Raw genomic sequence first — 26,322 nt, forward strand, 5'->3', positions numbered from 1 at the left:
TATGAAGTTTAACAATAATCAGAAAATTTCCTTTAAAAGAATTTCCTTAAGTGTGTAACTAGGTATAAAGCTCATAGTGCCAAAGTACTTATATTAAAAGCATGAACCCAAGTCATTAAATAAAAACAAGAGCACAATTGTAATAAAAAAAGGTGCACAAAAATCATGCCCTTATTCATACCTTTAAGAAGGATGTATATGTATTTTTAGGCACCATCATCTCTCCAAATTTTCTGTACCTACAATATATAACAGGACTTTTGACGTCCAGATGCTACTGCAGGAAAATGACTTAAGGCAACCACGTGCAGAAAGCTTGTGTAATGCACAGAAAAATACAAAGATAACATTTCAAAAGTACCAGTAAAAGTCTGTGATGAGTGTGTCTTCATGTGATTAAAAATAATAATCTAACAATGCCACTGGAGTCATATGAATGTACTTGATGTAACAGACTCTTTACCTTTAAAATGACTTTTTAAAATTTTAAATAGGCAGACATTTCATTTCTATGCTGTTTTACAGAGTGGATATGTGGTTCCTGTACTTTAAAATAAACAGCTGATTAATTTTGAGAGCCAACTACTCCTAAACCCTAGTATAAAATGGATACATTCTAAATATGGAATGTTTAGTATATAGATATTGGACTTCAAAAATGACAGTCTTCAAAAATTCTCCATGTTTTATCATATTGCATAGCTGCAAATTCATCTAGTATAAAAGTGTTCTGTTCATTCACAAGCAGAATTTTGCTCCAATTTCCTTCAATCTCCTCCTTTCATACTGTATAGTGGATCCACAAGTTTATTGTGCACATGCATTAAACCTTGAAGAAAAAAAGCACAGTTCTAGTTGTATTTTAAATTTTGAACTCTATCTCACATACTTTAGACAACAAAAGATGTGTAAGTATGCAAGTTCCCATATGATATAAAATTGTTTATTTTAAAAATGCAAATAGAAATAGAATGTTTAGTTTGAAATATCTCGTAAATACCAGTTTTCAGTTATGAATCTGTAGTTCTGGAATGTATACAGGTTTTTTGGGAGTAACCAGAAGTAGGAACAGTTCCTGTCTTCAGAGCTATGGTAGGAGAAAATAACATTTTAATACTGACTTGGATAATACATTTTAATTACATATGTAAGTGTTGCATTTGATCCTCAGCCATGTCTTCTACCAGACTCCAATGAAAGACTCAGAACTCTCGTTACATGAGGATAGCCTTGCAGGACATTTAGTCTCATCCAAAACATCCATGGAGATATTTGGTCCTATCAAAAATGGTCCTTGAAATTTGGTCCTAGCAAAAATGTCCATGTTTAGAAAACATCCCTGGGTTTAAATAGCCCATAATGTTTATACTTTTGTTTTACAGAACACATAAAAAATACTCTCAAGGACCTTCTGGCATGGTCCAAATGTCTCCATGGACTCCCTGGATGGGATCAAATGCCCACTAATACTGGGATAGTTTAAGTTCTCCAATAACCACTGCATCCATCCATTTGGCAAATGATTTTCCACTGCTTTGCCATGTATATACAATAGAGGTAGATTACAAGCCACATGGAGGGGGAGGTTTACTAAAACAATGCCGAAGATAACCTATATCAACTACTGATTTCCAAGTAGATTTAAATTTCTTCTCATAATTGGTACACTTGTTAATTATTCGTACTTATTAAAGTTTCTTGGAAAATATCCCCCAGTTACTAATGTCTTAATACATACATACTCTATTTCTTTGAGGGAGGCAAAAAGATTGTCCCAACTAATGAACGGAAGATTTTATATTTTGAGGGTTAAAGAAATGAGTTAAATTTTTCAGATTGTTAAGAACAAAGAAGCTGGGGAAACAGACTCATAATGTAATTTTCTCAGGAAACGGGATTATCGGATTGAGGAGACAGCATACTTAGTTAATAAGTATTGTATTATAGATAGTCCTTGTCAGGAAAGCTGTAAAAGTACTCTAAAATCTAAACTGTGAGGAGAACCTGTAAGAAATATGCAAAGACAGGAACACGCAAAGAGCACTGAAATCTTCATGTAGTAGGAAAAAAAACAGAAGCAAAGAATCTTAAAAGGAGAGAAAAGAAAATTCATTAGTGCATCTGAAAGTGAGAGAATGCTAACTGCTCAACAGCCTACTTCAACTCATTAACCAGCACCTCAAATTCAACAAGGTCCGGACCCATTTGTTTCCTTCCAAACCATTTCTCTGAAAATCTTTGAAGTATGGTGCTATACTTCAATGAGCTGCTCAAGTCAGACCACCACAGGACAGTGGTGTTTTGTTTACTCTTCTCTTTTATAATTCAGCAGCAAGGCCACTTGACACTACACACGTTCCTTGACTTAACAATGGAGTTCTCTCTCCACAAACTCACAAGTTGAATCTGTACGTTGAAAACGTGCTTACAGTTACACTGTAGAGTCCGGGACGTACACCCTCATGGCCACGTGGCTGACTGGGCTGCCCTGCACCACAAAAGTCTTTTACTGTGTATCGGTAGCCTGTGGCAAGATCAAACTTCAATGTAGTTTCTACTGAATGTATCACTCTTGCACCCTTGTAAAGCTGACGTGAGGGACTGTCTGTACTTTCAAAACGTATCCCCAATTAGCCACAGTCCTTCATCTCCCCACTGCCACTCTTGTTGAAGCCACTCTTCGAATCCAATTACTTCCAATCCCCTCCTTTCATTTATTTCCTCTATCCCATAATAAATTTTCTGCACAGCAAGCAACCTCATCTTTTTAAAACAGAAACTGGATTGTACCATTTCCCTGATTAAAATTCTCCAATTGTTCTGGTCACTTAGAAAATAATCTAGGTTTTATTATGTTGCCTCTGTTTATCCTTCTGATTTCATGTCCTCACGTTCCCACCTTTATGCTGAACTCAATCCTGGGTTTGCTGCTGGTGCCCTAGAAAAGCTAAGCTAAGTTCCAGTGCAGGATCTTTCTAGTTGCTGTTTAATTCAGCATGGAATGCTCTTCCCCCTGAGCAAAGCATGATTTTCTCCTTTTTATTTATTAGGTCTCAGCTCACATATCACCTTAAAATATTCATGCCACTTTACATTCTTAAAAGCAATTTTCATCCTTAGAAAATACGATTTTCTACCATGTTTCCAACTAGAAACTAAGATCCAGAACTATATTCACCGCTTAAGTCCAGGGTCTATAAAGATCACTGCACATAGTGGAAGCCCAATAAACATTTATTTTAAAGAGCCTGTGAGGGTTTAGTGAGATGGTGATATCTACTAGCTTTTTAAATTTAAAAACCAGTCTAGAATATATAATGATAAAAAGAAGGTGGTAGAAACATGGAGAGGAGACAGAGATTCTGTAGTTCATGGTCCTTAAGTTAGGACAGGAAAGGTTCAAGGGCACTGACAGAGTGGCTAGACTTTAAAGGAAGGATGGCTGAGCATCTGGGTCAATGTACAGTCTCGTAAGGAGGACCATGGAGAGACGCATGTTAAACCTTCCATGCAGCTGGAAGGCAAGAAGGGTCAAAAGGTTAAAATGTGTAATGGGAAAAGTTTAAAACCTGCAAAACTTGGAGCAACAACTGACACAGAACTAAGCATAAAGGCATTTCATTGGCTCAGCCTCTGCCTCAGATATATGGCAGCCATTTAGCTAGCTGGCCTTATTTATAAAATGAACAATCTCAGCTCAAAGATCCAAAACATGTTTGATTTATCTATGTCTTCAATAGTATAATATCTAATACTTGAATGTTTCCATAGTGATAGTTCCTATAAAGTTATACACCTCTGTCCCCAAATGCTTACAAGTGCTTTGAAGACAAAAAGCCGTGATAAAGATACATAAGTATGTGGACAAACCAATGACTATTTCATTCGTTAGACTATTTCATGCATAGCTATCCCTGATGATGGATTTAAAATCACTGACTTCTCAGTATGTAAAACTTTTTCTCAGGGTTAATCAAACTCCCTTCCCATATCCTTTTGGTGTTATAAAGGCTGCTACAGTTAATTTGATACCTTTATTGGGAAGAAATTTGCTCTTGGATGTTGAAATGTATGAGTTCTGAGGGAAGCCAGAACAGAATGAATCCACAAGCATTCTCTCAGTGAACATTCTTTGTGTTCTTCATGGAGGCTAGTTTTAAACTAAACTAGCCATTCTGCCCATAGCCTGTATCCTAATATTGGGATTTTCAAGGTTAAAAGAAGAACTAAGGAACCATCATTGTTAAAAAAAAAAAAGTTAAATACTCCATATTTAAAAATAACAAGTTAAAGTTAGAATGCAGGAAAAAGTAGCCAGCGCTGCACTGCCTCTGACTCCCGGACTGCCAGAAGCCGCCCACCCGATGGACAAGTGCGGCATCGACCGACCTGGAGTTCCGGGCTGGAACAGAGCTAGACAAGGCTCAAGGGGTCCTCAGTTCTCCCGCATTAATCTATAAACGTGCATGTATGCATAAACACACATGTACGTGCATTTTTCTGTGGACCATTTTTCTTTTTCTTTTTTCACCAGATTTTCAAAGTGCCCCATGTCCCCCTAAAAAGGTGAAGAGCCACTAACAAGTCAACCCTGGTTTGCCTTTTTCCTCTTAATCTATACGTTAATCTGGCCCCTTTTATCAACACACATGAAGTGTTCTCTGTTCTATTAACAGTACCTTTTTCTGTTACTATATTAAGCTCATCCTCACATCTGTGCTACCCTTCTTCCAGGGCTCTCGATACCAGCAGACCAATTAGTTTCCTTCAATGACTACTTAACTATAACTCTCTCTCCCTCATTCAATATCCTTTGGACTTCACTGTATGATTCACATAATAAAGCACTCAAACTGATAGGGTTCCACAGTCCTGTGGTCCTCTACCCATCTACCTATCCAACCACCCACACACTGACCAAGCGCCTCCAGTGTACCAGGCACACTTCTAGGTGCTGACGTGATGTCGTAAACTAAAGTTCCTACCTTTGTGAAGCTTTCATTTTAATGCAATATATTACATTTTATTTTCTCAAATCACTTCATGAGTCAATTTTTTATGAAGACTGTCAACTACTTTCAGGTAGGGATACTTCTTATATTTTTGATTAACCCTGTGTTGGACAATGTACTTGAAAACACTTTAACCCATGTTTCTTGGTTGATGACACTAACTGGAAAATATAATTTATGTTTGCCAAAAATATCTATCAAAGGGTAATGTTTCACAGTGCAAAGGAAATATCTGCTAATGAAAAAGATTTTCCAGATGATATCTCCAGACAGAAGCAAGCTTACTTAAAACCAGTAATCTTTAATCCATTTTCACAACCAGCATATAAAGGGCAGTAAAATGGAGACTGGGGAGAACCAAGAAGAAAGGGTACAACAAAGACAGTGGTAGTTTCAACTATGTGGTTCAGAAGATGTTTTTTTGTTTTCTAGAGGACCAGCTTTTAAGGATCATTCCTAATACAATTCATCTTTCATTTCTTACAAGTTTGATCATGGAAAATAATACATTAGAGCTTTAAAATACAACTTAAAACATCAAGATAAACATTAAAAATTCAACTCCTTTATAAGGATTTCTTTTTTAAACTATGCATTGGCTATATCTTTTATACATAGGCCACTTCCCAATGAGAAATTTTGAAAATTTTTTTACTTGATATTAGGATAATAAGTCAAGAATTTACTATGACTTAAGATAAAAATTGGTAACTTTCTACAGAAGAATTTGATAAAAATAACTGCTACTTAAATAGTAAACAAATAAGTAAATTCTTCTAATGAGTCCTGAAAACATATAGACTTCCTCAAATGTTGCCAGAAGAAGGAAGGTTAAATATCATAGACTTTAAATGTCAATTTTATGGTTTGGGCTCAATGTTAACTCATTTAACTAGTGTCAAGATATTGGAGTAGGGCCTAAAAAGGATGAAGCAGAAAAAAAAAAAGTTCACCTTAAAAATATATTATCTCTAGCACATAAAACATAAGTTTTATTTTAAAAAGCAAAAACAAGTATTAAACTGTTTTCCTGTGATATACTTTTATCTTTCAAAAGATACATGTTAAAATAAACTTCAATTTACTGATGATTCTTACTGCTTTAAATGTAGTTAACCTACAGATCTTCAGGAGCTAAATGAGTGAAAACTCTTTAAAATCCCTGCTGTACTTCTTAGTGATGGCAAAAAAGGGTAGTGATAGGAATGGAATTTGAATTACAGATGATAATTATAGGCTTCATATCCAGTACACAGCGAAGTGATAAAATAACTCAATGAAGGTAAGCCAAATATAAAAACTGTTAAAAATACAGTTTTTGTATTTATTTATAATACTATAAATGTACTTTTTATATCAATCATTCTACCCTGTGACATAACACTTTATTGTAAGACGAGGTCTATATATAGCCCAGAACAGTATCTCTATTCCATTTTTCTCCATACTAAAAGGGGCACCTGACAGAAGCTAATATCCTGAACCTCTTCAGAAATACATAGAGCTCCAAGGGAAAAACACGGTGTCCTCAAAAAAGGCAATGCAGCAGTTCTCTCACAAATAGCTAGCAGTACACTTCAAAATGCTTCAGAAAATCTTAGAATCTAGCTAGGCAAACTGAAAGAACTAAAGACATAGTTCTACTTCTCTTCAGTTTTACATTTTCTTTAACATACGTCTATACCTTTTTGAAAACAATATAACCTAGATTATATCCTATCTGAGTTCATTCTTCCATAACATATTATAACAGTGGACAAAAGCCCAGATTTGAGATAAAACTGAACTCACTGACCCGGCTCACCCACACATAAGATGTGTGACTTTGGATGTATGATTTAATCAGTACCCATTTCAGAGAAACACTTTTGAAGAATGTTTAGTAACACAGGAAAACTCCCGCAACAGGTAAGTGTAAATACAAAACGATATACACATGATAAAAATTTTGTTTTACAAATTAGACTATTTTAACTGTTTGCCAAACTTCCATTTGTGAGCCACCTTTCATATTTTTGCCATATTCACACATTTACATGAACTACGAGTTACTCGTATCCTTTAAGGTGACTTATAATTTTAAGGTTATATACTATATTTCATGAATATGAAGGACAGAAGACTTTTAGATGCACCATTATTTTATGTACCATTAAGAAAAAAATGCTACCAGATAAACAATGGTAGGCCACCAATTTTAAACACATCCCAATTTTAAACAAGATAAAAGTGAAAGAAAAACGTGTCTAAGAGGCAATAAAATATGTAACTTCTTTAACCTTTACATCCATAAAATACAGGTATGATTGGTTCAGAATAATTTTACTAATACATGTTAAGGAAGTACCTAAGTTACTGGAGTAAAAATTAAAAATTTATATTCACATACTACATACTTTATGGATTACTTACCTACATTTATGGTCAATTACATAATATTTTTATATTAGCTATATAAATACAGGTGCTTTATAAAGACTACCTATTTATACAGCTTGTTTAGGTGTTTGTATTTATATATGGAGTTGACTCTTAAGGAGGAAATGAATGGCTTCTAAACTGAGTGCACTCAAAATTTTTCTTGAAAATCTCTTAAATTACCCATTACATTAAGCACAGGTGGTTTTAGATATATGAACTGTGAGGTTCAAGAATTACAAAAATATACTGAGAGACTGCAGGAAGAAGCAAGAGGTAAATACACATGCAGAAGTCTAGATGGTCAAACTCCTGCTTACTTACAGAGTTTATGCCATACTGTTTGACACTTAACCATTATTACTTTAATATGTGGGAATAATTTGTTTGAGACTGTGAAGATTAAATGAGATAGTGGGCAAGCCATCTTATCTGCTGATCAGATTCTTGGGGAGAGAGGTAGGTCAGATAAAAAATCAGAAAGGACATACATATACATTTCCTTTGAGTGATTTAATCTTGTATATTTGATAGGAAATTAAAAACCTTATTAAATTTTGAATTTCAAGAAAAATCTTATTTACTGAAAATATAGATTGAATAGATTATCTTCAAGAAAATAAGTAGGAAATTATCTGAAAGCTATCATATGAGGTGAGATATTCCTTGAATATCATTTCTCTCCTTGAAAGAACTGGCTAATATGTTAGCACATCGCCAGTTTTTAATAGGCCACAGTGCAAGATGTAACTCTACAATCATATTCAGTTTTAACTGTCACCTATAAGAGAACATTCTCACATTCTGCTTGTGAAATTTCAATGCTCACCTTTAAAGTATTTCACAGTTTTAACTCTTAATTCTAAGGTAGCATCCTCATCACACACAAAAATAGTTCGGGGATGCTGCTGGAAAGCTGAAACAGTCCACATGTGGTTGACTCCTTCTTCTATTGCTTTGTAAAGAGCAAAGGCCTTGTGCGCACCTGTTATGAGGATCATCACCTGAAAAGTCATAAACATTACTTGTTAATTCTTAACTTATTCTAAATGACGGAGAAGCTCTATTTGTTTTAAAATGACTTCAGCACCAATATTCTTCTAAGGGTAAAATAAAAATAAATAGCACCATATTTCTTCAAAGTGCAAGGTATTTATTTCTATTCTTTAAGGTAATAGGCAAATAAAAACCTGTGCATGTTAAGCCCTACTACTGAAGATAAGAAATCATTAAGTATGATGACATAACTTGTTTCAAAAGAATGCTATAAAAAAAATCAATGCTCTAAGCCCTTGGGAAAATGATTAAAGCCCTTGAATAGTTCTACCAAAATGCTTTTCTTTATAATCATGCTGGGAATGAATACTGTGACATAAATGGCCTCATATAATTTTGTTGGAAACAATTAACCAAAAGAAAAAAGTCAGTATTTGAATAATACTCTGTTCATGTTAATAATCAGCACAAGAACTACATTATAATTTAAATCTTGTTAAATTTAAAGGAATATCTGCATAACTTTGCTTCATATCTGAGAAATGATATTGTTCTAAATCTGTTTTCCAACTTATTTACAAACTAAATGTCAGCCTTTGAAAGGTTTTTCATATATTGATGACTTTTAGATGAAAAACTCCTGCATTGTGAATGGCAATTCTATTTGTAAGGTCAAATCTAGATATATGTCAAGATCAGTTACATATCAATCATTCCTTTGTGTGTACTCTTTCCTCTGAAACTGCCCATCTGGCTGCCAGAAAGGAATGGAGTTTAGGGTTTCCCTATAATTTAACCACTTATACTCATGAGCTGACTATCTTGCTATTTTCAGGGAAGGAAATGATAGTCCAATTAAAAATTGAAAAATTAGACAGAGTCTACTGTTCAGAGCTCTTGCCTTTTTAAAATATACCAAATTAGAACAGATCCAGTCCTAGATGAGTTCTTTTCCGCTGGAAACCAACATCCCCACACAGTCGAGAAGCACATTACACTACCTTATCCTGAGCCGCCAAAAGTAGTTTAGTATTAACTAGCATTGTATCTTTGTCCCAATAGTTCTTTACAAGAATATTACACTTAAAAGCAGGCCATATATAATCGGGGTGATTTTAGGACCTCAAACTGTAAAGCAGGAGTAGGCAAGTGAAGGAGTACTGCAAGAGAGGCAGTACCTAATTCGTAGTTTATAGCTCAAAGGGCTTAATTCAGTTGAATTATAAACATGGACATGAGACAAAGAAGTTACTGAAAGCTAGACAATTTAAAATGTGAATAGTATGTAACCAAAATATCACTTATTAGGCACCATAATCCCTCCAATATCAATTAATATAAAAAAATGTCAATTCTTACTTCTCTAGCATCCATCACTGTCCCCACACCGACTGTTAGAGCCATAGTTGGCACCTTCGATAAATCTCCATCAAAATATTTAGCATTTGCCAAAATGGTGTCCATCGCTAGTGTCTTTAATCTTGTTCTTGATACTAAACTGGATCCTGGTTCATTGAAAGCAATATGACCATCTGGACCAATTCCTTTCAAAAGAAATACACACAACTACAGATAAGTACAGCTTTCAAAGTTCAATATGTCTTTAAGAGCAAACAAACAGTTACAACCATGCTTACCTTGCTTATTTGATAGCTGAATTTCCAATGCTGCATTAAAATATCTGTTCCTGTATGTATCTGATTCAACAAGAACTTCAACGTTTTTTATATGTTTAGCATTGAGCTAGCATGATTCCATTAGCAGTAAAATAAGTATGTCCTTGTGTTAGAGAAACACTTTACATTTATAAAGTATTTTTACATGTATCATCTCAGCAACAGATATATTTAACAATCTTGTGAGATAGATTAGGCTCATCTATTTCTCTCATCTCCCCCAACTTTTTTTAAACCCAAAAGGAAACACTGCTGCTCAAGGATAATATAGGACTTGTTCAAGATAACAATTTAGTAACTCCTGAAAGAGCTGAAATCTAAATTTTCTGATTCCTACTCAGTGGTCTCTTTTATAGTCACACTTTAACTTGCTTCGTTCTAGTCTGGATGGGGCAGTAAATTCCTCCTCCTCCTCCCCATAGGATAGTTTCCTCACTTACAAAAATGTTTAGACTGGACATTTCCTAGGGCAGTAGTTTTCTTCAAACTTTTTGTTACAGTAACCTCTTCTAAAAAATACATCTGAGGCTGCCATCTAGTACGTGTACACACACATACACACATAAAAATATCATTAAAACAAGAATTGCAGGAAACATGATCCTTGCTAGGAGCCATACAAGCCACTTTGCATTACATTCATTTCAATGTACTCTGTATTACAGTCAAAACATACAAAAGGGAAATATTGGATGTAACTGACTATATTGATTTCATGACTTAATAGTGGGTGGCAACCACAATTTGAAAATACTGCTTCAAGGAGATCTACTGTCAGCTCTAATATTCTAGCATTGCCTCTAAAATTTAGGTAAAAATGTGACATTCCTTATTTGAAGGAAATTGCAGGTATACCTTTTTATAAAATCAAGACTCTTTCTACAGCATAGTAAATCAAGTTTCATTTACATGTACACTAGTGGCTATTCGGATTTCTGGCAACCTCAATAAAAAATACACCCACCAGACCTCTGAATCAAAATTTCATATATATATAAAAATATATATATAAATATAAATAAATATATATAAAATCTGCATATTTACTTTAATGATACTGTATTTTACTGACTCTTAACACATGATTCTGACAAATTATTCCCACAACCAATTAAGACATGACAAAGAGTAACCTAGTTCTGAAGGAAAAAAAAAGAAATGAAAACCTTAGGAAGCAGATATACTACTACCAAAGCACAAAAACCTAGACATTTTTAATGTGAAGATATAAAGCCAGACCTACAGTGGTTAATACATATGAATTGTTTCCACTATTAAATATGTATCTGCCTGTAAATGTAAGTTTTAAATTATAGATATGTGTCTTTCTAGATTTGTAAAAATGTTTTGTTTCACCTCCTAAATATACTTCTGCCCAAATATTTATATTTCTCTATGTATGCATAAAGAGAAAGGATGAAACCAGGAAGAAAGTTTTGGGAAAAACAGGAAGTCTTCCAAGATCAACACTGGTGGTCTCACCGGTGATTTGGGTCATAGGAAAAGTGTACAGCAAAACTGAAATTATCAGCAACAGTTCATAATGGAGAAGGTTCCATACATCCCTTTACTGACCATGAGTAACTATCGGAAGTTGAGCTTCCTGATATAAAATTATATTTTTAAAATGTTCAGTGTTTTACAAAGCTTTATAAAACTTTCTTTAAAATAATCATGAAATCTAAAAATCACAGCTAATTCTTACTCAATCTTTAAGTCAAAACTAACACATCAGAACCTTTGCAAAACAACTCTAAAAGCTGAGTCTGGGTTACAGAGGGTGGGACAAATGTAGACTCACAGTTGTTCATATGGAAAATAATACAATAATAAATAATACAAGAGTAATCTGTTTCACGTTCTCATAACAGTAAACCTAGTTTTGCCCTGCTCTGTATGTCTTTCTTGTGTGTCCCTACAGTTTTGTGAGGCAGACTGTGAACTTTATGAGTAAATACTTTATCTTCTTCATCACTGTATCCTTACCATTTAGATTAACACACAACACACAAGGGTTTGCTAAATAATGGCTGAATAAATGAATGGATGATTATGGCTGCTATTCTTGAATATGCTCATAATTTCTCCCTGCTGCTTCTGCCTTTCTCGGATCCCCTCAAACAGGGGCTAGAACAGTTCTAACCCTCATATGTCTCCTGGGCAGAATGATTATGGTCTAAAGATAAGTAGTTGTCCCAACCTAAAATAATTAGAATTTCTTTCTGGAGATTCTGAGCCTCGACTAGGGTTACAGAAAGAAAAAGGCATCTAGAGCGGAGGCATCTGATGCCAGCAATGTGGGGAAGAGCCGATGGGTTCCTGCTTCAGAGATCTGAGGCTCCCCGTTCTTGTTCTCCCAAAGACTTGGTTTAATTCTACGCCTCTGTTGAGTCTGTGAACTACCCTACAATCATTCCATTTAATTCACTTTTGGTCCCTTTCGTAGTTTATTGTTACTTGCAAACCGAAGTATCTAACCATGTATCCAAAGGAAAGTGTTCAAGTTTTCCCCACTATCTTCTTTTATTTTCTCTTTTTAAAAATAAATCATCTTATGATAATCTTAAAGTTTATAATGCCTTTAGAGTTTTCCTTATAAAATCCCATGCTTGTGTACTTTAATGCTGGAGCAGGTCAGGGGGAGCATGATACACAATCTCAACACCTCTGTCATCAGAGGAAGAATGAGAACCTCGCAGGGTGCGCGTCCTGCTTTGCCTCTTCCTCTGAAGGAGGGCACTATTGCCCTCCTTCCTGTTGCATCCCCCGGGAGTGAGCGCTACGGTTTAAAATTCTTCAACTCCCATTTGGGCCTCTCAAGTACAACCTACAATCTCTAATCCAACTTTACCTTTAATGAAGCTGATACTTTGATCCCATTTGGCTCAGTTCTTAGTGTTTTTATTAACCAAACCCTGGAACAAAATAAGGGTAAGTGGTAAGACCCAGATACTAAGCCTCATCTTGAAAATCCAATGATGAGAAACCTAGATCAACAAAGGCAAAGAATCAAATGAGATTCTTTCATGAATACACATCCACTAATAGGGTACCAAAGAGGTAAAAAATTCAAAGAAAAGGAAATAAGCTAACCATTCATTCCCTAAACACAGTAATTACATCCTTTGAATGGTAAATATAAACTGTCAGACCCTAGACCATCACATGACTACAGCGCAGATGTTAATGCAGAGACAAGGAAATCCTCTCAAGTTTTTCTGTTGGGGGACAAAAACTACAGAAAGCTTAAGACAAAAATTGGTTAAAAAACAAAGTAAAGTTATTTTTAGTAGTAGAAGTGAGTGATAAATAATTATAATTTATGCACCACTTATTCAAAGGGAAAAGTAAGGAGACTTATATTGAGAAAATGCACTAAAAAATGTGAGCTAAAAGGAAATGAGAAGTGACTTGACATTATCAGGAGAGAAGAAAGCTCTACTAGGAATCTTTGATAAGGGAGATTAGATTCAGCCTAAAATATTATGTTAAGCTCTAAGTGCTTTCTGGGAAGCAGGCAAAAAGACAAACTGGAGTTAAAGAGTCCGTATCAGTTTTTTTCCCAATAAGTTCTATTTCCTGACACTGAGTCCCTAAGAGATTGACACACGCATCCTTCTGTAAAGTCAATAAATAGGAAAAAAAAGTGTTCAACAAAGAAGTAAAAAAAAAATTTGTTCATTCAGCCATTTTTAATAATGAATCTCTAATAACTATAATCCTTTCTGTATAACAGTAAATGGGTGAAAATATTTCATCATATAACTAAACAGTTTAGATATAATATATAACAGTAATTCTACAAGATTTTGGCCTAGAGTTTAGAAAATCTGAAGAACACAGGAATAGTGCACTCCTTAAACATTCTCAAGTATCTCTTGCCCTAGTCATGATATTTGCAAGTGCAAATAGTAATTATCTCAGAATTGAGCCAGACGGACAAAAGTGAAGTACAAATGTTTTCCAGGAACACTGAAGTAATATTAGAAAAATTTATTTAAAAACACAGATAAGTTTGCTATTTTGAAAAGCAAAATAGTCTAAGTTAGATTCTTGCTCAAATAAAAACCATTCCATCTACACAAGAAAATAATTGGTATTGGTTCTGCTAGGCAGAGGTAAAAATTTCCTTAAAGAGGGATTTTTCAATCTTGCCAGATACCTTTGCAGGTCAGTAATTCAGTTAAAAAGCAGGAAATTTAGAGAACTAAGGAACAATTATTTCAGCACCTACAGTTCAGAGAGAAAACACTGAACTAAATAACACTTAATCGAGTACCAACTATGTATCAACCACTGTGCAAGGTATTTTATACCTTTTAACATAGTTAATTCTCACAAATTTTGGAAAGGTTAACATCAATCCTGTTTTACAAATGAGTTAATTATATTGAATGTCAATTAACTTCCCAAGGTTATACAGATAATAAGTGGCCAAAACAGGATACAAATTTACCTCTGACTGTAAAACTCAATTTTCCTTAAGGGCAACCAACCAACTCAACCATATTTGGCCACCTCAACCATAAATTAACCTCGTACAGCTCCAGTGAAGGCCTGATTCATGTAATTTTCAGCAGTCTTCTAATAAATTAATTATAAGATACATCCAAAGAACTTAATCTTAATTTTGAGCTTTAGTATATTTAGATGAATACTAAAGAATCTGCCAAAAAACTATTTTAGTTTCAGTGTAGTTAATGTTATTCTGATGCTACCATACTATTTTAATGGTAACAAATTAGCTGTTTCAAATGCTTCATATTGATGACAGAAAACCCATGTTGTTATTACAAAGGAAGAAGCTCTTTTACCTATTTTCAATGATAGTTATGCATACACAAACATATACACACATACATTTCTAGAGGAATTTAGTCAATACAGCATTTAATCACTTTGGAGTTTATTAAGATTATTACACTGCTTAATTCATATTAACTAAAGGCTACTAATAAATAAAACATTACATCAGCTCTAGCTGGTGTGGCTAGTGGATTGAGTGCCAGCCTGTGAACCAAAGGGTCGCCAGATCAAATCCCAATCAGGGCACGTGCCTGGGTAGGGTTGCGGGCCAGTTTCCCAGCAGAGGGCGCAAGAGAGGCAACCACACATTGATGTGTCTCTTCCTCTCTTTCTCCCTCCCTTCCCATCTGTCTAAAAATAATAAATTAAATCTTTAAAGAAAATAATAAATAAAATCTTACATCATTCTTAACTGATTTCTTAGTGACTAGCAGAGAAATGCTAAAATCTACCAGTTCTACATGCAACTTTTAGAAATTTAACCTTCTAACATGACAAGAAAGCTGGGTTGGTATTAAAAAAAATAGGATAAGAATATCATTTAGGAAAAGAACACATCTTTTGCACTGTCAATTATAAAGTGGTATTTAGAATTTCGCAGGGATTGCGATCTATTTCTCAAGTTGTAATTTGAACAATTCCAACGTGCAAACTTAAGATTATTTTTTGATGAAAATAAGGTAAAAAAGAAATTAGTAGCTGCATAAACATATGTTATAGACAGTCACAGGTGTTCTTCACACTACACAATGGTAAGATTTTTTTTAATTCATGGTACCTAAACCAAACATTAATAAATGATTAATGACAAAATGTCTTACATACCTCCAACAAAAAGATCAATTCCTCCAGCTTCTTTTATTTTCTTCTCAAATGCATCACATTCTGCTTGTAAATCTGCAGCATTCCCATCAAGAATATGAGCATTATTAGGATCTATATCAACATGCTTAAAAAAATTATTCCACATATAAGAATGGTAGCTTTCCGGATGATTTCTGGGAAGTCCTAAATACAAAGTTAATAAATATAAATGTAACTATTTTCAGAAATAAATTTAAAATTTATTTTTCTGATTAAGCTCTAAATGCTATGTAAAATACATCATCTTTCTAGAACAGATTCAATGTAAAAGCATTTTTATGTGGAAATATGCCAGGCATTATTTTAACCACTATATATGTATGCTAACTCAATTAAATTGTACATCTATAAAAATAGTATCATTCCCATTTTGTAGGTGAACAACAGAAGCACAGAAAAAGTAAATAACTTTCTTAGAGTTACATAGCTCATAAAGGGGCTGGAATTCAGAGAAGTCTAAGTCATGTGAGTTTAGTCACTCTACTCCATTTGTCAAACACGCAAAATTTTAAAGAATGGAATCAATTTATGTGTTAAAATTGATATAAATTAATTAACTATACAACTAATGGTCCCTGTTAATGTTGGTCCCTGTTCCTCCTGTATTCCTCCTATATGCCTACAAAATGTACTCAATCACAAGAGTTCTTTGGCTATCACTTGGACTACCACTTAGGCGACCAATAAAAATGTTTCATTATTTTTCAATGCTAGCACAGTTTATATGCATCACAGATCGTTCTAGTTAAGTAAGTTAACAATCAATAAATTATAAAGGCTTTAAAGCTACAAATATAATAGCCTTAAACTTACAAAATCTTTATTTTATTAATTACTTTTATATTTGTATATTATTTTATTACCCATAAGAAGACTGGTTTTAACTTCACCTTCAGGAAAAATTTTAAAAGACAATAAGAAATGTGAACAGATTAAGTCAAAGCTGCAAGACTGGTAAACTGCAGAGCCCAAGACGAATACAGACCTTCTGATTTTTAGTCCAATATTCCTTCTACCATATTGTGCTGTTATTGCAAAAATATAGATTTTTTATAATAAGTCCTCAACCTCATCACAGGTTACATATTATACTCTAGAAACATATTCATACTATATTCAAAACATAATCGCAAATTATATTAAATATTCTCAAGATACATTACTTAAAATATAATATGCATAACCTATCCAAATAATATATTCAAATAATATAGCTTACCTACATATTCATCCATGTTAAAGGTCTTCACATATTTAAAAGACAGGTCTCCATTCTTGTGATATTCTATTAGTTTTTTATAACATCCTAATGGTGTACTACCTAAAACAGATAAAAATTACTCTTTCTACCATAACTTAAAAATCTAATGTAAAAGTTTACATTAACTTTATCCTATATCTCTATTATATTAGGCAAACAATTTTTAATATTTAAGTATGCATTCAATTGACACATATATGAATTAGTCTCTTTTGAAGGTACATTGACATTTTATTAAACTAGAATTTGCTGACAAAGTTGGAACTCTGTCAACTGAAATTAGAGTTTAGAAAATTATTCTTGAGTTGCTAGGTATTGGGAATATGAATATTCCAAGATTAGAAAGTTTTAGAGAGCACATTTGAATTTAAAAAAAAAAAAAATCTTGAGAAAAAAATTTAGAGGATTTGTAGCCTAGAGGATACATAAATAGATCAAGTGTTGACCACGCATTGAAATAAAAAAAAAAAGCTTAAATTAAATATTGTCCCTACTTTCAAAATAGACTGAAACTGGCAAGGATTAGATAAGGAAACTTAGCCTTTAAGTTTTTAACCAGAGCTCCGTTCCTCCTTTGTTATGTATTACCTTCAGCCTTGTATTAGCAAAATGCATTAACGACTTCTAGGAAGTGGGATCTTGACTTTGGGTACTTCATCTGAGTTCCTGATTTTATTGTTTTATAAATGTAATTCTGTAGATGGTTTACAAAATTAAAAGGATGTTTGACAATCCTTCATGATATGGTAAAATAAAAATAAATCAATTTAACCACTTGCGAATGAATGGCCTCCCTTTATTTTCTGAATACACTATACTTCTTCCGTTAGCTATAAACTGGAAGGTGATTGCCTGCACTCCCACGGCAAGTCTCCTTGTCCTCCCATTCCTCGCCCACCCATCATCACAGAGCAAAGCACCCGCACACAGAATTTCTACTGGCGTGGCAGGCAGATGTACGATAGAAAGAAACGGTCTCTGGCACACACACACACACAAAAGTATATATTTCTGTATATAAACATATATATGAGTGTGTATATACATATGCACATATACATACACGTGAGACAAATTCTAGAGTAGTAAAAGGACTGCCTTTCATTTGAGAAGACAATAATAGAGGTGGCTATAAATAATAAATATCATACAGACAGATTTAGAGAACAAAAGGCTAATGGATTTTCTTAAAGTTAAGCATATATATTGCTTTAAAATGCAATTAATAATTTAAAATTTATGTTGTTGAATTTTACAATTCCTTCTCAAAGAACTATAGTCCACTAACATTAAAAATGCCTAGAAGATGGATAAATATGCTTTTCCTTCTTTCCTCTAAAAGCATAAGTATTCTGGGTCTATCTTTCAGTGTCAAAGACATTGTTATAGAAATGCCCCCTTAATTTAAAGATAAATAAAATGAGAAGTTGCCACAATGGTGGTAACAAAAAACATGCATTATCCACTTTTTAATTAAATCAGCTACAGGAAAAAAAGATGTGGTACAGTATGAATTGATTTAAAAAATTAATTTTAATATTTGCAATACTCAGTTACTAACATAATTTTAGCAACTGCTTACTATAATTCTGATAAAATAAAGATTAAGACTGTTTCTATCCTAGAAGAACTCAAAAGATGGGGTAGCAAGTACAAAGTAACTATAACACAAGGGAAAACTATTATAAATAACCTATAAGGAGTCAGAGAACTGTAATGAATCTAAGAAAACTATAGTCTTGTTTCTTGGAGGAAGGATCAGAGAAGATAACATTTCAGCTAAGTCTTGAAGGAGTTAAATTTCAATTGTCAAGGATGGGGTGAGTTGTAGTTGAGAACAGAAAAAAAATGGGGAAGGAGGTTCAGAGATGGCATTTGTACGCCTTACATATGCTAGATACAATGCTAAAGTTTTCATACATTAGCTCATGAACACCTCACAACCTTGGGAAGTTGGCATTATCTTTCCCATTTTGAGGATAAAAGAACTAGATCAAAAAGATAAAGGAATTTGCTAACTATTACATGGCAGTGAAGCCAGAGATTCAATAGTTTGGTTCCAGAGCTCATATAGTTTTCATTATATAACAAACTAGCAACATGCGTGAAAGTGAAGCCAGCAAGTTCAGGCCTACTCTTTAAACTGAGAGCAGGCTAATTTGCCTGCCATGGTTCAGTGTAGGGGGAACAGTGGGAATAAGTCAGGGAAGTAGGTCAGGCCCATGGCATTCAGCCTCCTAAATGTCACGCTTGTTAAAATCACTTCAAAAAACACGTACCAAGCAGATATATCTCAAAAACTGTGCTTGGTTGGAGGATAATTACAACTCGACATGTTATTTGCAATTACAGAAATGTATTCTCACATTTCAAAAGCACAGAGGGCACGGGTATGATAAACACTGTCAATGGTCAATGAAGGAGAAAAGCAGGAAACACCGCAAAAGGTTTTCCAGAGACGCACTCTTAGCAGCTCTGCTACTAGGCAGGTACACTAGCCAAAATAAAGCAAAAGTTGTGTATCTAAATACACACAAAAAAGTTTAGCACCCTTGGTATTTATGACTCTGAAGCCCTTCTGCCCTCACATTCAAATTTCTACATCATAATGAAGACAGAGTGATTAACTTAGGTGGCCTGAATGTAGCCCAGGGTTACAGCATGCAAACTGATACGAAAGCCATGGTTCAACAGCTGGAGCTCACGTATCAGAACTGCGGTTGCTGAGAAGGCAGAGCAACGGTGTGTACAATTTGATAAAGTGCCTCTTTGCCAGCTGCCATTCTCACCAAGGTGTACTGCACTGGACCAAAAACAAAAACAACAAACAGACAAAAAAGTCAACTTGGTGAACTAAAGACTAACTTTCATAAAACTTATTCAAGTGCAAAAAATGTTACGACTGTACATTTTATGTAGTTGGCACGTGTCAGGGGGTGGGGAGGAACAGGAGGAGAAAATACTGTTTAAATAAAACACACTTATGGGAACTTTAAATTTATATAATATTTGTAGTATATAAGGGACTTGTACAAGCACTCTTATTTGAGCTCAAAACAGATTGTAAGTTGTTATTACCCTTATCTTTCTAAAAGGTACAGAAACTGAGGCTGAGGAATATAGAACAAAAGCTTTTGCAGTAAAAGCAAGAAAAGAGCAGCTCTGATTCCAGGTCCAATACTCTTTCCTGTGGAAGTCTACAGTATCAAATAAAGTGCCACAATATCAAAGACACTACTTGGTTACTACAGAAAAAACAAAACAAAACAAAACTTAACAGAGAACTAAATCCAATAAAATATGTAATGAATGCTTATGTTTATTCTGTCATTAAAACATACCAGGCTGCAATTTTTCACTTATAGTATTTCTATAAAATAAAGAAAATAAACAGAAATAGCAAAGGGCTAATATGATAATATGAAGCACCTAAGGTGAAATTAAGAGGCAACAGCACATACTCTAGGTACCTCTCAATGGTTAACGAGGAGGATAATCTAATAAGAAATTATACAAATAGTTGAAAGCACCATCCCTAAAAACACATACAATACTACAAGAAAAGATACAAAAAATACTTCGACCATCACTTAAGTTAGGATATTTCCTTTTGTACTTTTGAGTAGTAGGTAAAATAAAATTTAACCAAAGAAAACAGTAACAAAATATAGACATAAAGAAAGAAAGAAAAAAAAAAGAAAAATAAATAAATATTTATTTCTGGCTTTATATGCTAATATATTCAATCAGTGGTGCAATAAGAAATAAATGAGAAACATATTTTACTAAAGGAAAGTTTTCAATCCCCTAACTTTAAATATCTAAAATGGAGAGGGGGGGAATGTATTACCTGTTGGTAAACCCAGTGTAAAGTATCTGTCCTGTCCAGGTTTGAACTGAATGATGCGATTACAGATGTATTTGGCTGCCCACTCACTAGCCAAGTCATAGTTATCAAGAATTACAAGCCTCATTACGGTGATGCACAGCTTCCAGGACAAGAGGTTCGAACCTGAGAAAATTCCATTGTAGAACACTTAATAGTAATTTACAGACACTTAAATAGAAGTGCAACACACTGATGAATTAAAAACAGACGTTACTTAAGAAAGACATGCGTGCATATGAATACAATCCGCACTTTGAAAACAGTAATAATATCTGTTCTCTTTTGAACAGACCTTGGTTTCTGGGAAGTAGGCTAGGTCATTTAAGTACACACAATAATCCTAACAACAATCTGCTGAAGTAAATACAATGCCAGTTTTAGATGAGGACAGAGACTCACACAATTTACACACAGTTACTAAGTGAAGAAGCCAGAATTCATATCGAGGCAAATTTACTATAAAGACACTGCACTGTCCCTACAAGGATACTGTATAAATCAACATAAAACAAACCTAAAGGCAAACAAAACAGTACTCATTTCCTGATTGCAAGTTAATGGTAGTAATGATTACCCAGCAACTTTTTGGTTATTTACTAAAATCCAGAATTTTCCCCATTAGAAATATAAAAATCAGACTTCACTTTAATACATACTGTTTTTATAAAAATGACATCCGGACTTTAAAAAATTTTCAATCAATACAGAAAGGTAAAAAGTTAAAAAAAATCAATCCAAATCCTACCACTCATAAATAATTCCAATATTAGGTTTACATCATTCCAGATATCTAATGCACACAAATAAGTAGAATGTATAGAAATAATTTAATGATTTTTAATGAAAGGATTATACTAGACATGTTATTTTTAAATGTTTAAAGTTACTTTTATTTGAGATAATTTTTTTCATTTTTTAATTAGATTTACTGGGACATTGTGTAACACAATTATATTGATTTTGACATACTATTTTTAAGAGAAAGCATAACACTAAATTTTTCCTGCATTCAACAAAAGAAAACCAAAGTGAATTAAAGAAACTGCTGATCTTTGGGGGAAAATAAATTCTTCACGAGAAGCAATTTCAGTTCCTAAAAGAGTACTCTAAAGTTAACAGAAATTCTTACACAAATATTAAAAGAGCAGAGTCATTTAAAAACTGTATTTCCATTTTAGGCAATGTGGATTGACCTACTATCACAAAAGAAAAAATTTCATTCTTATATTTTCCTATATCCTAATTTCTGTAAGATGCATTATTTTTGTACTTTCAAGATTTATAGCATTTACACTATAACTACAGTTTCCACATTTTAATTCTTAGTTTTCTATTTCCACAATCCCAGATTTAATTTAGTTTTATATTTAAATGGATTTGTCACCCAACCAATACTTTTAGACACTGCTTCAGCAGCAGCAGTCCTGAATTCTATACCCACACACTTTACATTGAGTAACAAGTCAAGTTCTTTAAATCAACAGGGGTAGGTCACTTTGCAATGAATATACAGAAACTACACAATGTCTTTAGGAATAAAACAATTTATAATTCTGGCATAACAACAAAAATTATGATGACCAACATCTAGAATTCTGGCACAGTAACAAGAGATCAGTAGCATTTGCTTATTGAAAACACAGATCCCAGGCCCCTTGCACTGGACATAATATTTCTGGAATGGGGTCCAGGGAATCACGACTTCTACAAATATCACTACAAATAACCCTGCTACAGGGTTAAATTTGGAAAAGAACCCCCTAGTAGATGACTGCATTGGAAGGAGGTTCAAATAAGTCGGATCAGGTACAGGCAAGTTTTGTCTGTTTATTTTTTAAACTCTTTGGAGTCCCAAAACAATCACCCAGCGTAATGTGGAAAGGTTTTGCCACTGCTGTGCAGATTAAGAAATGTGTTTCTGCAGAGATCCGAACTTCAATGGCCCTGGGCAATTCTCTGGCATCAAGGGAGAGCTCTCAAAAAGTAACACAGCACCTCCCCTTCTTTCATCTTCCCCAGATGCTGATTCATTTTGGGGAAAGGGGTGCTGAACACAAATCTCAGAACTTTAGAGCTCGTAGGGGACTTCTCCATAACACGGGTTTCACAGATAGTCTAGTATCTACGCTAGGATCTAGACTTCCAGAATCGCTGCTCTGGGCTTTTCCCCTACCCCACACTATATCTGACCTCGAAAAGGTCTCTGAAGCCCGGACCCAGTGGAGGACTTGCGGGACAGGGTGCCGGCTCCCGAGGAGGTGCCCCGGGCAGCAGAGAAGGGTGTGGTCTCTGATCCCCTCTCCAAAAAAAAAAAAAAAAAAAAAAAAAGCTGGGGCTGCAGACCCACCTACACTGCGCGGCTGCCAGGCCCAGTCACTCACTCTAGAAACTACAGCTAAAAGCAAGTGAGGATGATTTACGAATATTTAAAAGTGTCAGGAGAAAGCTGCCAGAGAGGAGGCGCCAGGGAAGCCCCCTCCATGAGCCCCAATTCTGAACAGGACGACCAGCCAAGTTTGATGCTGGTCGTCCTCCTTCTTCGCTCCGCGCCTCGAGGGTCCTCAGACCCCAAATCCGCCCTGGGGTCCGCGTCCCTGTCTCGGTACAGAGCCACCCAAAGGGGCAATGACTGACTCCTCTTCTTGGTCCATAGCCCTGGACTCACCCGCCCTCCTACCTGCTCTTCCAGCGCTGAAACAGCCAACACCTAGCACCCCACGAACGACCCGGGACGGCAGGTGGAGCACGAACCCAAAAGACCCGGATACAAAACGAGGCGATGGGAAGGCGAGGCGGCCTGCGGCTGGTGCGCATGCGCGTGCCTCGGGCTCGCTGCGATGCGCGGCGTAGAAGTCCGTCCGAGTTCCGTGCGGCAGGAACCTCTCGTTGCGTGAAAGTCTCCAGCTCCTGGGCCGTCCCCTTGCCGTTACCCGCCAACCCCCTTAAAAAAAAAATCTCTCAGAGATTGACTTGAGATAGAGTCTTTGAGTTTATAAAATTTAGCACGTAGGCCTTACAATGCTCCTGCAAAAACATATTTTGATTGTTGCTCAATAGGAATTCATCTTTCTTTGCCCCAAGCAGGTGGGTGCGGTCTACTTTGCAAGCAAAACGACTGCCAGGAGCTTTTTATCAATAGACTCATCAAAGCTCAGTTTAAGTTCTGCAAAAGTCAAAATATTTAGAGTGGGAAACCTTGGTCGGTAAGAGTAAACCCAAAAGGGGATTTTAATGGGATAAGGTGTTGTGCTGAATGAGTCTGAAAAGGAGGTAGAGGGAACAGAATCAGATCTTTGTTCAGGAGGGGAAAAGAAGGAAGTAGGGGTGGGGAAGTGGAAGCTGCAATCACTCCAGAGGGTTGGGTGGCCTCTGTATGCCCTATTAGGAAGAATACAGTCTGTCGTCCTCATAGAATGACAGACAGACTCAAAGTTCTGTTTCCTTGGACACTAGAAAGTTAAGGTAAATGTGAACTGTAGTGTCTCCAAACTCTTTACTTAGAGTTCTGCACCTCGGTTGTAAATCCAGCTTCTCAGGGTCAAATGATACCTCTTGCTTGCATCCTTTAGCAAAGAGTAGGATACCCCATTCTCAATGATATGACTAAAAAGAACAAAGTTTCTTATAAACTGGTGTTAGAAAACAAGGTTTCTTAGCACTATAGCATTTAATTAGCTTACAAAAGCAGTTTTAAACACTTTACCAGTCCTATAATATACCACTTAACAAAAATTTATTGTGCATTTGCTGTGGTCAAAAAGACCTGCAAGTAATAAAAAAGAGCTTTGCATGGAATATTACTGGAGCAGAGTGGGATATTTAAGAATGTATTCTTTCTCAATGAATTTTCTTCTTCTTCATGAATTCCTGACACTAGAAAAGTAAGTTCTGCTCCTTCCTGCTATAAATACTATTGTTAATTCTGGGGTAATTACACTATATCACATTCTGTCTGCCTTTTCTTAAGTTGGTTTCTCACCTCTCGCAAGCTAAATGTCATGCTCTTTGTACCAAGATTAAAGCAAGTAGTTACTTCCCTCAAGAGCAAAATCCTTAATACTAAATAGGAAAATTGTGTTAGAGAAGGGCAGGGTCATTCATTTGTCCATTCAATAAATATTTATCAAGATCCTTTTATGCACCAGACATTAACATGAACAAAACAAGCACACAGTCCTGGCTTTCAGCGAACTAATAGGCCTGTGGGGATACAGGCATCACCCAGTAAATCCTAATAAGGCAAAGTAGCCTCCATCACGAGATTTTAATTGAGATATTCTTTTATGTTTGGGGATTACCTGATCATTGGAGGGACCTGTGTCATGTCCTCCAAAGAGAGCTCGAAGAAGTGACAAGACTAACAGAAAGGTCCCTAACAAGGGTTTTAGATGAAGGGTTTTAACAAGCTTTCACTCAAGGACAGACTTTGAGTGGCATAGAAGCAGTAGAGTAGAGGTGGCTATGTGGGTGACAAAAATAATATGCCTGATAAAATCCATGGTCTGCTACAGGTCACAGAGAGAAGCATCAGACAGCACTCGTATCCTGTGTTCCTGAGTAGCTGACATAGAGCTGCAGTAACTGAAACAGGACCTGAAATAGGGTTTCTGTCAACATGTATTATACAAATGGAGGCCAAGGGACTAAGGATGTTTCAGCAGATACCAATGGGGACATATGCTTAAGACCATAAACCACAGGGAGAGATACTTATCCATTGCAGTGGATGTCAGAGAAGAGAAAATGACTCCATGACAAATGCCTTTGCTGATGTAGACATCAGTAGCCTCCCCACCTTAAATGCCATCCCAGGTTGAAGGTTGGAAAGAGTGATACCTGCAAATAACAAAATTTATACTTAAATGACTAAGAAAACATTAAAGAATTAAGTGAACCTGAAAAGAGCTGGTTTAAGTTTCCTGCTCACATGAACATGAGTCTTGAGGAAAACATTTAAATAAAAGTTATGTTAAAGATGTATAGTATGTATATATATTACAAAAAACAAGAAATGGAATACTGGAATTTATGGCCTATGAAATTTCTGTATGCCACAAAATATTTTAGCAGGATATATATACCATGACCAGATTTGCATGCAAAACAAATATCACCCTGTATGCCTGCAAAGAACAGAGTGAAGTTAGATCAAGAGTAGGTCAGGGTAAACTGGATTTTGCCAGTAAGAAAATACAGAGGGGAACCCTTGAAGTCTAGGAAATAGCTTGCCATAGGTATGCAGGCAAGAAAATTAAAGACTTACATACGGAATTTTGAATTGCTCTTGTGTAGCTAAGAGCGGGGTATATTTTAAAAGCTAGGAGAAATTGAATCTGGAAGGAGAGCTCAAGATGAAATGAAGTACCTTGTAAACTATGTGCAGAAGTTAAACTTTATATT

The 26,322-nt window shown here is 35.1% G+C and overlaps 1 protein-coding gene across 1 annotated transcript; it reads right to left on the reverse strand.

Moving 5' to 3' along the window:
- GNPDA2 (glucosamine-6-phosphate deaminase 2) lies at positions 1-23,720 on the reverse strand. Its single transcript, XM_054582130.1, has 7 exons — positions 23,600-23,720; positions 20,884-21,045; positions 16,992-17,093; positions 15,734-15,916; positions 9,786-9,970; positions 8,260-8,434; positions 1-829 (listed from the first exon to the last, which is right to left on the reverse strand). Exons 2-7 carry the CDS (start codon positions 21,005-21,007, stop codon positions 768-770), a joined length of 831 nt encoding a protein of 276 aa, XP_054438105.1. The 5' UTR covers positions 21,008-21,045; positions 23,600-23,720; the 3' UTR covers positions 1-767.
- Between the last annotated feature and the right edge of the window lie 2,602 nt (positions 23,721-26,322).

This window comes from Pteronotus mesoamericanus, unplaced genomic scaffold (genome assembly GCF_021234165.1).
Source record: "Pteronotus mesoamericanus isolate MK-2021 breed Mesoamerican mustached bat unplaced genomic scaffold, CSHL_Meso_final contig_68, whole genome shotgun sequence".
In the NCBI taxonomy this organism is placed as follows: Eukaryota; Metazoa; Chordata; class Mammalia; order Chiroptera; family Mormoopidae; genus Pteronotus; species Pteronotus mesoamericanus.